The 15,690-nt window shown below is 37.7% G+C and overlaps 1 protein-coding gene across 1 annotated transcript in view; it reads left to right on the forward strand.

Annotated features, from left to right (window-relative positions):
- The window catches only part of BRWD1 (bromodomain and WD repeat domain containing 1), a 116,127-nt gene extending 101,509 nt beyond the window's left edge, over positions 1 to 14,618 (forward strand). The window contains exons 37-41 of the mRNA XM_060098473.1: positions 3,654 to 3,820; positions 6,922 to 7,151; positions 8,685 to 8,843; positions 10,957 to 11,859; positions 13,313 to 14,618. Coding sequence (XP_059954456.1) covers positions 3,654 to 3,820; positions 6,922 to 7,151; positions 8,685 to 8,843; positions 10,957 to 11,859; positions 13,313 to 14,478 — 2,625 coding nt within the window. The 3' untranslated portion in view covers positions 14,479 to 14,618. The remainder of the gene's footprint in view (positions 1 to 3,653; positions 3,821 to 6,921; positions 7,152 to 8,684; positions 8,844 to 10,956; positions 11,860 to 13,312) is intronic.
- The last annotated feature ends 1,072 nt before the right edge of the window (positions 14,619 to 15,690 follow it).

Genomic DNA, 15,690 nt, shown 5'->3' on the forward strand with positions numbered 1-15,690 from the left:
CTGTAAGATGCCCAACACTATTATGGAGCAATTTGAAAAATATGTGTCAGAAGCTTAAGTGCCATTTGATCCATTAATTCTAATTTTAATAATAATAATAATAATTATTATTATTATTTTTTTTTTTGGTACGCAGGCCTCTCACTTTTGTGGCCTCTCCCATTGCGGAGCACAGGCTCCGGATGCACAGGCTCAGCGGCCATGGCTCACGGGCCCAGCCGCTCCGCGGCATGTGGGATCTTCCTAGACCGGGGCACGAACCCGTGTCCCCTGCATCGGCAGGCAGACTCTCAACCACTGCGCCACCAGGGAAGCCCTTAATAATTATTTTTTATAGACAGTCAGTATTAACTGTGGAAAAGACTACTTGCACAAAACATATGTATATTAAGGAGTAATTTATGGAGGCAAATGTTTGGAAATAGTGTTCAAAATAGTTTAAAAAATCCACTGCCAAATTCAGTGTCATGAAGATTCACCTCATGTGTTCTTCTAAGAGTTTTATGGTTTAGTTCTTATTTAAGCTATTGATCCATTTTGAGTTAATATTTGTATATGGTGTAAGAGAGAGGTCCAGTTTATTCTTTTGCATGTAGAAATCCAGTTGTCCCAGCAACATCTGTCGAAGTGACTATTCTTTCCCTATTAAGTGGCCTGGCACCCTTTTTGAAAATCAGTTGGCCATAGATATATGGGTTTATTTCTGAGCTCAGTTCTGTTCCATTGGTTTATACATATGAGTGTCTGTCTCTGTGTCAGTACTATAATGTTTTGTTTACTGTAGCTTTAGTAGTAAGTTTGGCAATAAAGGAAATTTGAGTCCTCTTACTTCGTTCTCTTTCAGGATTGTTTTGGCAATTCAGGGGGTGCAATTCATTATGAATTTGAGGATTGACTTTTTCCATGTCTGTTTTGATAGGGATTGAATTGAATGTGTAGATTGCTTTGGGCAGTATTGACATCCTGACTACTGTTTTTCTATCCCTTAATGCCAGATGTCTTTCCATTTATTTAGGTCTAATTTCTTCCAGCAATGTTTTGTAATTTTCAGTGGAGAGTCTTACAGCTCCTTGGTTAAATTTATTCCCACATATTTTATTGTTTTAGATGCTATTTGAGATGCAGTTGCTTTCTTAATTTCCTTTTTTTGCTTGTTCATTGTTGGTGTATAGAAACAGAGCAGCTTCTTGTGTGTTGATCTCATACTCTGTAATTTTGTTGGATTAATTTATTAGCACTAATAGCTTTCTTGTAGAATCTTTGATTGCTTCTATATATAGGATCATTTCATTTGCAAATAGAGATAGTTGTACTTCTACCTTTCCAATTTGAATTATTTTTATTTCTTGTTTAATTGCTCTGGTAGAATTTAAAGTACAGTGTTGAATAACAGTGGTGAAACCAGGCATCCTTGTATCATTCCTGATCTAAGGGGGAAAGATTTTCAGTCATTTTCCATTGTGTATAATGAAAACTGTGGGGTTTTCACACATGCCCTTTTTCATGTTGAGGAACTAATAATTTTAGCACTCATTTTTGTTAAACAATTTTATTTTTAATTCAAATGTATTATTGAATTTTTCAGATGAAAGTGGTGGTACTCAAGATTATCAGAGCTTTCAAACTTAATACGATTGAGGGAAAAAAATCACTCTTGTTAAAATTGGTGACTTATGCTAGAGTTCACGTTTGAGGGAAAAGAATAAATATAATATATATACAAAATACTGGAAATAACTGTTAAAGATCACTTCAAAGATAAAGAGGGATTACAGATTTCACATATTCTTATTATATGTATATGTATATAGGTTTCCTCCTGTATTTGAACGTACCCCATTTCTAGGTGAAGAACCAGCTACCTTAGGACACATCTTGATAACAGATGCACGGAATAGATCAAAATAAAGCACAGATGCTCACAGATACACAGTTCAAAACTGTGGCGACCTGCCTAAACAAAATGAGTCACAAAGAGATGTACACCAAGACACATCATAATTAAAATGGTAAAAGCTAAGCATAAAGAGAGAACTCTAAAGACAGCAAGAGAAAAACAAAGAGTCATAACGTAATGGATACCCCTTAAAGCTGTCAGCTGATTTCTCTGCCAGAACTTTGCCGACCAGAAGGCTGTCGAATTACATATTCAAAGTGCCGAAAGGGAAAATCTGTTGTCATTATACTTTTGTCAAAGCCCATAGAATATCCAGCACCAAGAATGAACCCTAATGGTTTTGATGGACTTTGGGTGATAACGTGTCAATGCCAGCTCAGCAACCATAATAAATGTATCTCTCTGGTTTGGGACGTTGCTAAGAAACAAAAACAACAAACAAAAAACTGTGGCCACCTGATGCTGAGATGCTGAGTGTAGTTGCTGGGGAAGGAGCTTGGCGGTGCTACTCTTGCTGTTTGGGGTACGCACTACCTCTATAACAGCTGGCTGCAAACAAATGCTGAACTGTGTTTTCACCTGTGTTCATAAAAGTAAAAATCTTCTTTGGATTTTTTTTCAGTTAGCGAAAACAAGTACTAATAAAGTAGGTCTTTTGTAAAAGTGAAGTGGCAGAAAGTAGCGTTTTTGAAAGTGGGGATACCTGTATGTGTATGTGTGTGTATATATATATATGAATATGAGAAATTCATACATTTTACATACTTTTTAAAGGTTCCCCAGTGTTAGTCTCTTCACCCTCCTCTACCATGCACCAGAATGATTGATATTTAGCTTTTGAATATTAGATTTTTACTTTACAAGAATGATTGTGGGTGAGTAAAGAGTACTTCCTGTGAATACATAGCTGTGCCAGAAAGTTATTTATAGTGGCACTTAATATCACATTGCTGTTCTTTTGAAGATTTGATGTTATTTAATTATAAAAGTTACTAGAACACAATCTTTCTTATATAAAGTTATAGGGCATAATGTCTCCTTTTGGATGTAAGCAATCATTTTTTTCCCAATAATAATCTGAGTGGCATCAGAGGCAGTCAGATTTCAAGTAGAGACTAGTGTAGAAGTGCTTTTGTTCCCTTGCCCCAAGGAGACACTGCTTTTCTGCTGCCTAAATAGCAACCTTAAAACCAACCAGGGGGCTTCCCTGGTGGGGCAGTGGTTGAGAGTCCGCCTGCTGATGCAGGGGACACGGGTTCGTGCCCCGGTCAGGGAAGATCCCACATGCCGCAGAGCGGCTGGGCCCGTGAGCCATGGCCGCTGAGCCTGCACGTCTGGAGCCTGTGCTCCGCAACGGGAGAGGCCACAACAGTGAGAGGCCTGCGTACTGCAAAAAAAAAAACAAAACAAAACAAAAAACAACCAACTTGCTATCTAACTTTAGGAGAAGGAGGCATTTTGGGGATTTGTACATGTAGATGTGGAAAAATCCAGTTGAGAACCATTGACACACAGACATAAACCCTAGATACAACCCTAGGGTTGATTGATTTAAAATTACTTTCTTTTCATCAGAGAAGTGTATATTTGATATTTCCACTGTCCTTGCAGGGAAGGGATAGGAAATAAAGTAAGGAACAGTCATTTATCTATAACAGTGATATAATAGATTACAAGTAGCCTCAATGACTAACTTTACTTGTAAAAATATTTTAAAAGCTATTTTATAGTACTAGTTTTGCTCATGTCCTTGCAGATTTACAGTATGACGTTGAGATTGTCTGCCTTATTTGAAGAAAAAATGAAGAAAATCTCTTCTGATTTTAAGATCGGTCAAAAATTCAGTGAAAAACTTCGAAGAAGCCAGAGGTTCAAGAGACGGCAAAATTGTAACCGTGTCAGTCAGTCTAACAGAAGTATCAGGTAAATTGGTTATTGCAGTCTTGGTGTGTAGTTTTAAAAAATTTCAGGTTGTGATACTTCTTTGATTTTATTAAGCTAAAATTCTTAATCATTTTACAGTATATTCAGAAAAGAATAGTCATTGTTTTTTTATGGCTTGAAAGCATTCTCTGCATATAGAGCTGTTGCATTAATTTTTAGTTATATACATTTGTAAGCATTTAATGAAAAGCATCAACTAAATCTTACTAAGGATTATTCAAAATATTACTTGTCTTTTGCATAAGAATTTTTTTTTTTAAATGCAGAGGGTAAAATGATTACTGTGTATGGCTATTGAGCATTTGATCGTGTAAGGGAAAATGCCAGTTAGATGTAATGCACTCTATTTTCACCGGGGATTAGTTGTAGAGAAGAAATATAAAATGCAGGATTTATTCTCTTTATAGTAAATTAATATTAATTTATATTTTGCCACTTATGACTATGTAGCTCACATTAATATCAAATTTATAGATATTTTGAAGTGTTGAAATATGGAAATTGAGATTTTTAGTGTTTAGTTTGTTTTCACATACTTTTTTTAAAAAATAAATTTATTATATTATTTTTGGCTGCGTTGGGTCTTTGTTGCTGCACGTGGGCTTTCTCTAGTGTGGCGAGCGGGGGCTACTCTTCATTGTGGTGCACGGGCTTCTCAATGTGGTGGCTTCTCTTGTTGCGGAGCACGGGCTCTAGGCGCACAGGCTTCAGTAGTTGCAGCACGCAGGCTCAGTAGTTGTGGTTCATGGGCTCTAGAGCACAGGCTCAGTAGTTGTGGCGCATGGGCTTAGTTGCTCCACGGCATGTGGGATCTTCCCAGACCAGGGATCAAACCCATGTCCCCTGCATTGGCAGGCAGATTCTCAACCACTGTGCCACCAGGGAAACCTGTCATGTATGTTTTGAATGTGCACTATACCCTTGATGGATCTCCTCATGGTTGTTCTTGGTATTACACCATGCATCTCAATGGAAAACAATCTACTTCAGGTTAATACTATTTAATTCCCATAGATATAAGAATTTTGTTCTAGTTTAGCTCCCTTGCCCTTCTTATTTGTGCTGTTACTGTCATACAGGTTATATCTTTATATGTTGTTTTATGAAGTTGTCTTTTAAATCAGATAAGAATAAACAAATTACTTATACTGTTATTTATATTTACTTATGTAATTACCTTTCCCAGTGGTCTTTATTTCTTTTTATAGATTTGAGCTACCCTCTGGTGTCATTTCTTTTCAGCCTGAAGTCCTTTAATATTTCTTGTAAGGCAGACATGAGAGCAGTGAATTCCCTTAATCTTTGTTTATCTGGGAATGTCTTAGTTTCACTTTTATTATTTAAGACTAGTTTTATTATTTAAGACTAGTTTAGTTGGCAGTGTTTTTCTTTTAGCACTTTGAATGTGTCATCTTACTGCCTGCTGACCTCCAGTGTTTCTGATGAGAAGTCAGCTGTTAATCTTACTGGGGTTCCCTTCCTTGTGCATATGGAGTTTTCTCTTGGTGCTTTCAAGATTTTCTTTTTGTCTTCATCTTGCAAATGACTATAGGTGTGGATTTCTTTCAGTTTATCCTTATTGAAATTTGTCCAGCTTTGTGGGTGTATAATGTTTTTCATCAGATTTGGGTGGTTTTCAGCCATTATTTCTTCAGATACTTTGTTCTGCGCCTTTCGTCTCCTTTGGGGCTCCCATATGTTGGTATGTTTAATGGTCTCCCAAAGGTCTCTGAGGCCTTCTGCATTTTTTTCTTCATAAAGGATGGGATAAAAAGGAAAAGTTTTCATTCTTGAGCCACTATCACCTTGTCTACTGTTAAAAGTCAAGTTTATGATAAGTATATAAGCATATAATTATTTCTTTTTGTATTACCCTCCAGCTGATATTAATGGAAGTTAAAATTTTGACATAACAAGTTTGAGTTTTCTTTTTAAAATTTTTTTATTTTTTAATAAAAAGAGGAAACCAAGATGTTACGTTTTACAGTCACTTGTCCCCCTCCCATTTGTAGCAGACAGGTTGGATTTAACACATGGAAACTGAAAGACTACTTGTCTTTAAACATGGTGTGTTTACATTTGGAAACTTGAATTTTCTTGATTATGATAAATAATAACTGCTTAAAAGAATTGTGTTTTTTAAAAATTGAAGTATAGTTGATTAATTGTGGTTATCTTTAAGCTCAGATGTCTTAGGTACTCCTAAAAGCTCCTTTATCTTTTTGTTTTAAAGGAAAACAAAACCAAATCCTTTTGTTTTAAAGGATTATCTTTAAAAAACATGAATATTAAAAAAAAACATGAATATTACTCAGATCTGTAATTTAAACCCAAAGATTGTCTTATCTTAAACTTCTACTCTTTTTCACAATAATCCATGGCTCAGGGGCCAATTTTGGTGAATTGGCACTTAGATGTAAACAGATTGGTCTCAGAAAAAAACTAGCTTGTTCTCTTTTTTGCCTCTGTTCTTTCTCTTCAGGTTTTGTCAATTTCTCCTAATTTTATACTGTCTTTAGGAATATATAAATAGGAGCCTAGAGGGAATATTGTCATATTGAGGCTCAAATTTGTAATATGGGCAGTTCCTTGGGGGCCAAGTGGTTAGGATTCCAGGCTTTCACTGGTGTGGCCTGGGTTCAATCCCTGGTCAGGGAACTGAGAATCCTACAAGCCGTGGTGCAGCCAGAAATCAATCAATCAATCAATCAATCAATCAAAATCAAATCACATCACATCACAAGCTCTATTGCAGATATAACTTTAAAAAATTTTGTAATATGAATGGATGCCTGTATTACATAAATGTTGGCTCCCCTTAGCATTTAATCCAAAGAATCTAAGGTATTCAGCATGATTTTCTGTAATTCTGTTACTTGGATCATTTGTTCATTACTCAAATTTGGAATAAAATGATGTCAAATTTAAAGAGAACAGTAATCCATGCTAGAATAAGATATTAATAATGAATATTTTAATGTCTTGATCATAAAGTTATTCTCAGGTTAAGTAATAATACACTTTATTTAGGCATCCTCTGTTTTGTTAAATATTGTTTTATTTTTTCTATCTTTGATCAGAAATATCAAGCAGAAGCGCTTAAAATCTCAGGCACAAGTAACTCCTGAGTTGGTCGGTTCTCCTGTCCAGTCTGCCTCAAGTGGGGCAGCTGATCCTGCAAAAAGCCGCAAGACAAGTGCTACTGTCTCTTCGGGTGTCACTTCTGGTGATTCTTCAGATTCAGCGGCGTCATCAGAAAGAATGAGGAGAAAGACACCTGTCACTCTAACAAATGGTTCTACATTATCTGGTGAGAAATGGAATGTCATATATTCACCTGTTGAGCACTCACGTTTGTAACATTGGTAGTTACTGTGGGTTTAGAGGAAAGACTAAAGAAGTAAGACATGGCCTTGACATTCAAGGAACTTAAATTTAACAGAAGAGATGTAACTAACACATGGAATAATTAGATTATATTTGATAAATACTGTTCTTTGCAAGTGGTGCAGACACGTTTTAAGCAAATTTGAATCCTTCAGGTTTTAAATAATGTGATATAACTACCACTTTTTGTGCAAAATTTGACATTTAAAAATTTCTTTAAATTAAAAAAAGGACTTGGTAATCATGTAAGTTTATGCTGATGACCTAGTAAATTCTAAACTGTTTATTTTATTACTATTTGGTGGTATAACTGTAGCTGACGCTGACCCTTTGTCAGCATTGTGCGAATGAGGCCATGGTGTGTACATACTTGCATATTGCTCTGAGTGATTTTGGTGACTTGTGATGATGGTATAATGATGACTGTTGTGATTTAAAATAGTAGGATCAAACAGGTAAAATGCAGCCACATTTTAGAGACTGGCGAGCCTTGCAGAAAAGTTTGGATTACTTAATAGGGTCCCTTGTTGTGAAGGAATCACATGGCGAATTCTGTTTCAGGAAGATTAATCAGTTTGGCAGTGATATGTGGGGAAGGAGAAGAATCTGGAAACATAGTCAACATGATGGGAAGTGGGATACAGTAGGAGCAGGCAGAGTGGGCAAACTGCAGAGCAATTTCAAAGGAAGAAACACGATTTGGTGATTGATAACCCTCTAAAAGCCACTCTGTTCTTTGACGTAGAGTTGGGTTGTAATATGGAACAGAATTTGGTCTTTCAACAGTATGTTCCCACTCATTTTGATGAAATATTTATTTTGTGATAGGCATGCAAGAACTGAGCCTGGATGAAGGAACAGGAAATTTTGGTTTCCTATCTTCTTGCTTACACTTGTGCATATACTCATTAAGTATTATGGTGGGGGGAAATGACCTGTACTATCTAAATTATTCATTTCACACCTTTTCTACCTTTTTTTGGTGTGTGTGTGTTGAAATGCTCTTTCTTGAGCTTGGAAGCCTGTATGGTACAACTGTGCTGTTAGGAAGGGCTACTAGAAAGAGACCTGAAAGCCTACTGAAATACTGGACTTGAAATGATTGTCTTTTCTATAGGAAATACCTGTCTCATAACAGAAGGAAGAAGATAGTGGAGCTAGTTAAATTTTTAATGAAAGCTTGTTTATAAAATATGTAAACTGTATTTTCTGAATCCAAACCAGTATTAACATGTTACTTTCAGAAATAAGAGGACAAACTTGATTTCAAATGCTGATTATGTACCTTTTAATACCAAAATGTTATCAGCTATTCTTTGGAACGGTTATAAAAAATATACTCTCCTCTTCAGAGTATTTTAAGAATCTGCTTTTAGTCTGTTGTTACAAAATAACTGCTTGTGTGTAAAGATAGGAGAATATATGTAATGAACTGTTGATGCTTCATTTTTCTTAGAAAGTGAACTGGAAGATTCCTTAGGTACCTCTTCATCATCTTCAGCTTCAAATAGTTCAGAGGAAAGCAAAGAGAGTTCAAGAGCTCGTGAATCCTCCTTACGTAGTGGGTTGGCCAGGAGCAGGGTGACCAGAACCAGAGCTGCTAAAAGAAAAACTGGTGAGAAGAGGCTCAGTGGTACTTCGGAGAAATGTATATCAAGAGAATTCAAAAGCTAAATATTGGATGGTTTATTTATTTATTTACTTAAAAAATTTTTTTAAAATTTAAATTTGTATTTATTTTTTGGCTGCATTGGGTCTTTGTTGCTGCACATGGGCTTTCTCTAGTTGCGGCGAGCGGGGGCTACTCTTCGTTGCGGTGCGCGGGCTTCTCATTGCGGTGGCTTCTCTTGTTGCAGGGAGCACGGGCTCTAGGCGTGCAGGCTTCAGTAGATGGGGTGCTTGGGCTCAGCAGTTGCGGCACACGGGCTCTAGAGCACAGGCTTGGTAGTTGTGGCGCACAGGCTCAGTTGCTCTGCGGCATGTGGGATCTTCCCGGACCAGGGCTCAAACCCGTGTCGCGTGCATTGGCAGGTGGATTCTTAACCACTGCACCACCAGGCAAGTCCTGGATGGTTTATTGACTTAACACATCTGCACATGATTACATGTCCTTCAGGCGTTTTTTTTTTCTTGAGGTATAATTGACATATAACATACTAATTTCAGGTGTACGATGTAATGATTTGACATTTGTGTACTTTACAGAACGATTACCACAATATGTTTAGTTACTGTGCGTCACCATACATAGTCACAAATTTTTTTTTCTTGTGATGAGGACTTTTAAGATTTAGTCTTAGCAACTTTCAAATATGCAATACAGTATTATTAACTATACTTGCCATGCTGTACATATCTTCATAACTTATTTATTTTATAACTGGAAGTTTGTACCTTTTGACTCCATTCACCCATTTCACTCACTTCCTATGCACCCTCCCCTCGGGCAACCACCAGTCTGTTCTCTGTATCTACGAGTTTGTTTTTTGTATTGTTTTTGTAGATTCCACATATAAGTGAGATCATAGGGTGTCTTTCTCTGTCTGACTTACTTCACTTAGCATAATGCCCTCAAGGTCCACCTGTGTTGTCACAAATGGCAAGAGTCCATTCTTTTTTATGGCTGAGAAGTATTCGTGTGTGTGTGCGTGTGTATCTTCTTTATCCATTCATCCATCAGCGAACACTTAGGTTGTTTCCATATCTTGGCTGTTGTGAATAATGCTGCAGTGAGCATGGGGGTACACATATCTTTTCACATTCATGTTTTTGTTTTCTTTGGATACATAACCAGAAGTGGAATTGTTGGATCACATAATATTTCTATTTGTAATTTTTTGAGGAACCTCGATACTGTTTTCTATAGTGGCTGCACCAATTTACTTTCCCACCAGCCGTGCACAGGGGCTCCCTCTCCTTCAGATCCTCACCAACACTTGTTATTTCTTGTCTTTCTGATGATAGCTGTTCTAACAGGTGTGAAATGGTATCTCACTGTGGTTTTGATTTGCATTTCCCTCATGATCAGTGATGTTGAGCATCTTTTCATGTTCTTGTTGGACATCTGTATGCCTCCTATGGAAAAATGCCTCTTCAGATTCTCTGCCCATTTTTAAATTGGATTGTTTGTTTTTTTGCTATTGAGTTGTATGAGTTCTGGATATTAACCCCTGATTAGGTATATGATCTGCAAATATCTTCTCCCATTCAGTAGGTTGCCATTTCATTTTGTTGATGATTTCCTTTGCTTTTTAGTTTGATGTAGTCTTGCTTATTTTTGCTTTCGTTGCTTTTGCTTTTGGAGTCGGATCTAAAAAATCATTGCCAAGAATGATGTCAAGGATTTGTCTACCCGTGTTTTCTTCTAGTATTATGATTTCAGGTCTTAACATTCTTTAATCCACTTTGAGTTAATTTTTGTGTATGGTGTAAGGTAGCAGTCTAGTTTCGTTCTTTTGCATGTGGCTGTCTAGTTTCCCAACACCATTTATTGAAAAGACTGTCCCTTCCCATTTTTATATTCTTGGCTCCTTTGTCGTAAATTAACTGACCATATATGCATGGGTTTATTTCTGGACTCTCTGTTCTGTCCTTTAAACTTTTTAAATTTAGAAAGGTAAACTTGTTTTGGCATTAAAAAAATAAGGAACATCAGTACTAAAATGAAGTCATTTAAAAATGTTGAAATAAGGAAGACCTTTCTAATTTTACTGTTACTTTATTTTTAGGTCCAGTTTCTTTAGAAAATGGATGTGGCAGAAGAGCCACTAGAAAGAGAGTCTATTTAAGTGACTCTGATAACAATTCTTTGGAGACTGGTGAAAGTCTAAAAGCCAGAGCTGGAAGTAGCCGGAAAGTGCTACGAAAGTGTGCTGCTGTGGCTGCCAATAAGATAAAGTTAATGAGTGACGCAGAGGAGAATTCTAGCTCTGAAAGTGTCTGTTCTGGCCGTAAGCTGCCTCACCGCAATGCTTCTGCTGTAGCTAGAAAAAAGTTATTACATAATTCTGAGGATGACCAGAGCTTAAAGTCGGAACTTGAAGAAGAGGAGCTAAAAGGTCAAAATCAGCCATCACCTCTGTCCAGTTCTCATGCTACCCAGAATACTGAAAACGGAGATTCAGAGTCAGAAAGTGATTTGCGGGTAGCCCGGAAAAATTGGCATGCTAATGGTTACAAATCCCAAACTGCAGCAACTTCTAAAACAAAATTTCTTAAGATAGAGTCTTCTGAGGAAGACTCTAAAAGTCATGATTCAGATAATGGACGTAACAGAACTGCTGGCCCATCAACATCTTCACAGAAACCTAAGGCAGAAAGCATCTCAGAGGAAGAGGAGGAAGCAACTTCTGAGCCAAGAAGATATGGTGGTAGGAGATACAACACAGGTCGCAAGAACGCTACTTTCCTTAAGAAAGCAAAAATCTTCAGTGACTCAGAGGACTCTGGATCTGAAGCAGAAGATGGAGAAGACGGTAGATGTCATAAAATGGAAATTAACCCGAGTTCAGGGAATGTGAAGTGTGAACCTATTGCTGGGTCCCAGTGTTTTTCAGATCATGTATCCGAAACTGATCTGGATTCAGATGATGACAAGAAAACAAAAGAAAAACCAAACAATTTTATGAAAGGTAATTCAAAACATTTAACCTTGGTTCACTGATTTTTCTCACTGTCCTTTTTTTATAGCATACATTGTCTTTTCCCCCCATGAAGCTTTTCTTTGCCACCTGTTTTCTCTCCACCCCCTGCATCCTCCATTAGTCTTTTCTCTGTGTACTGTTGGTTGAGTACATTTAGTTTTGCTCATGTAACAGGCAGCCTTGGCCATAGCTGTTTTTAATAGAGATTTCACTTCTTATAATGGAATGGGGATATTGTATTGGCTATGGGCTTAAGAAAAGCAGAGGCCAGCACATTTATAAGCTGTTGGTGATAATAGTTTGAGGAGAGGAGAGAAAAGGGGTGGTTGAAAGGAACGTGATAAGTAATAATAATAATAGCAGGGGCTTCCCTGGTGGCGCAGTGGTTGAGAGTCCACCTGCCGATGCAGGGGACACGGGTTCATGCCCCGGTCTGGGAGGATACCACATGCCGCAGAGTGGCTGGGCCCGTGAGCCGTGGCCGCTGAGCCTGCACGTCCAGAGCCTGTGCTCCGCAACGGGAGAGGCCACAACAGTGAGAGGCCCGCGTACCGCAAAAAAATAAATAAATAAAATAATAGCAGCTAAGAACAGTTACCAAGTTACCAAGCTATTTCTTATCAGGAAGTTTTTCTAAATGCTTTACATTTATTTATGAACCAGTTTAGTCTTCATATCTTTTATGAGATAAGTACTATTATTATTATTATGTCCATTTTACTGATAATAACTCTGGAGCATGGAGAATTTAGATAACTTGCTGAATTAAGATTGTCCTGATAGGGCCTCCCTGGTGGCGCAGTGGTTAAGAGTCCGCCTGCCGATGCAGGGGATACGGGTTCGTGCCCCGGTCTGGGAGGATCCCATATGCCGCGGAGCGGCTGGGCCCGTGAGCCATGGCCGCTGGGCCTGCGCATCCGGAGCCTGTGCTCCGCAACGGGAGAGGCCACAACAGTGAGAGGCCCGCATACCGCAAAAAGAAAAAAAAAAGAAAAAAAAAAAAAGATTGTCCTGATAAATGGAGATTGAAAAATATTAAAGAGCAAGAGGCATCTAAAGCTAAGACTAACTGTCGTGTGTGATGGAACCTGTTAAGTTAAGAAGTTTCAGGGAGGCTGAGAGTGATGAGTTTGCATACTTTAGTGCAGTGATGAAGAGAGTGTAGTTTGTATTCATGTAAATAAAATACTCTAGTGTCAAGTGTTTTGTGTATATAGACAGAAATGCATGGGATGTTATTGATGGGAGTATGTTATACTTGTGGATGGTGCTGAGGCTGAAAAAGTCACTGTTCTAAAGTAGTAAAAGCCCAACCCATTCACCGCCACCCTCTTTCCAAGTTAGAAAGAATCTCGGACTTCAGTTGTTTAAAATGTTGAACATTTAATTCCTTTAGACTTAATCTTCTATTAAAGATTAAAAGAGTACTCTTAATTTTTAGACTCTGCATCACAAGACCATGGACAAAGCAGAAAAGTTGCCAGGAAAAGGGTCTGTTCCAGTGACTCAGACAGCAATTCGAAGGTGGTTAAGAAAGCATCAAAAGCCAAAACGGGTCTCCTAAGAGTTCCTCGAAGATGTGCCACCACCGCTGCTACTAGGATCAAGCTAATGAGTGATGTGGAAGACGTCGGTTTAGAAAATGTGTGGACTAGAAGCAAAAAGGGAAGGAAAAAGTCCCTCCGTTTTGCGTGTACCACAGCTAAGAAGATAGCGAGTGATTCTGAGGGAGATGTAAACTGTGACGTGCCAAACGAACAATATGGCTGTGAAGGGAAGCCACCTGAAGCCGACTCAGACGGTAGCACAAAAAGTATTAATCAGTCTTTAAATGAAGACTCAGACTCTGAAGGTATGTTGAATTCAAGACACAAGAACAGGCATACCAGTAGTCACAAAACAAATGTTGCACCTTCTAAAGCAAAGAATTCCTTGATTGGGTCTTCAGAGGAAGATTCAAAAAGCCATATTCCAGGGAATGAGACTGGTAGAAAATGTTCTTCTGAGTCAACTCCGGTGCAAAAAGCTACTGCAGAGAATAACTTTGAAGAGGAACTGAATTATGGGCTACGCAGGTGGAACGGCAGAAGACTCAGGACCTATGGGAAGGCTCCTTTCAGTAAGACAAAAGTGATGCGGGATTCGCAGGAAGCAGCCGAGATGGCAGAAATAAAAAGGAAGAGACTGCATCCTGAATTGGAAAATGTGAAAGCTTCTGAAACAACAGGGAGCTCAAAGTGTGGACCTGACACTAGTCCCAAATCTGATTCAGATTTGGGATCTGCCACTGAATCAGATGCTGACTCTACTGATGATACAAAAACCAAAAAGAGGAAAATGAAAGGAAAAGCAAAAGTAGTTAGAAAAGGTAAAACTTTTACAGCTAACGTATCTAAAACCGTGAGACGACAAAGACAAAGCAAACGTCCTAGGTTAAATGTGGATGATAATGACTGGGAGGATTTGGACTATGCAAAATCAAAAAGAGTTCTTCGGCGTTCAAAAATAAAGACGAGAAATCAGGGTAGGAGGACCGTGAGATACCATGATGGGGATGATGATAGAAGCTTAGAAAATGTGTTAGATTTTGATGATTGCACCTTATGACCTTGAGGGAAAACCAGTTCATTTAAAGAGGGAAATGGACTGGAACTTATAGTGAAAGCTGGCTGTTGAAATTATTTTTTGTCCTACAATTCAGGGAATATATTTATATTTTTCTATGAAAAGTTATGAATGTGACTAAATCATGACTGTTATTTTTATTTGCACTTGCTTGCCTTTGTAGCAGCATTCAGCACAGGTGCCAAAATATGCTTCATTTTGGGGGCAGATCTACTTTGACAGTATTTACATATAGCAAGAGTTTGAAATATGTTAAACACTAGACATTCTGGTTATCAAAACCAATGAGCATTACTTTCATGGTAGCAATTGTCATAGAGTTATTTTCAGAATTCGTCAAGAGGTGGTAGTTTCTAATCCCAGTCCTATTGTAGTATGAATTTCATGTGACCTTTGTTTACAGAGTCTTCATAAATATTCTGTGCATACTGACATAACAGTTGTGGGAGGGGTAACCATGATTAGTAGGCAAGGTACCTACCACTTTTTTCTTTCCCTGGCTACTTGAGTAGAATGCATTATACCAGATTGGTCATTTTCATTGAAATGGTTTCCAATTTTTGTTTCAAAGCCCTGTTGGGTCTTTCTCTTTTTCTTTTTTTTAAGGAAAATATCATCCATTATATTTTATAAACTTGAATTTATAAAGTGCTGGTAATTTTTTTTTTTTTAACGTTTGTGCATTTTAAACCTCTAAGGCCAGACCATAGTACTAGCATTTTCTTTTAAATTGTGCACTAACAAAATGCTATATGATTTGTCTTTCCAAGATCTCCTGGTTTCCATGTATGGAATTTAACCAAAATCTTGGTCTTCCATAGTCTTACTCTGTGAAATAGAGGAGTTTGTGTGCCTTAGATTTAGATAAAGTGTGTTCTTTAATAGAGTGTACAGGGCTAAAAGAGTAAATTATGTGTAATTTCCCCCCATCTCTTGACGTTGTAGCGTTGATTTTTGTTGAGTGCAATCACAAATCTCATTTCTATAGGAAAATAGTTACATGTCATTCTCCATCTCTTGTAGTCTACTGCTGCCATGTGCAATCCCAAGCATTCTTTGCTGGTGCAACTAAGTATCTTTATTAGTGACCTCTAGTTTAAATCTAAGAAACTGTCATGTGTTGTGGGAAAATGATTTTGAAATCCACTTAAAGCGTAATTTTTACATCATCCAATACCATAGTACACTTATTTT

The sequence above is a fragment of the Mesoplodon densirostris genome, chromosome 5, assembly GCF_025265405.1.
Source record: "Mesoplodon densirostris isolate mMesDen1 chromosome 5, mMesDen1 primary haplotype, whole genome shotgun sequence".
NCBI classification, from domain to species: domain Eukaryota; kingdom Metazoa; phylum Chordata; class Mammalia; order Artiodactyla; family Ziphiidae; genus Mesoplodon; species Mesoplodon densirostris.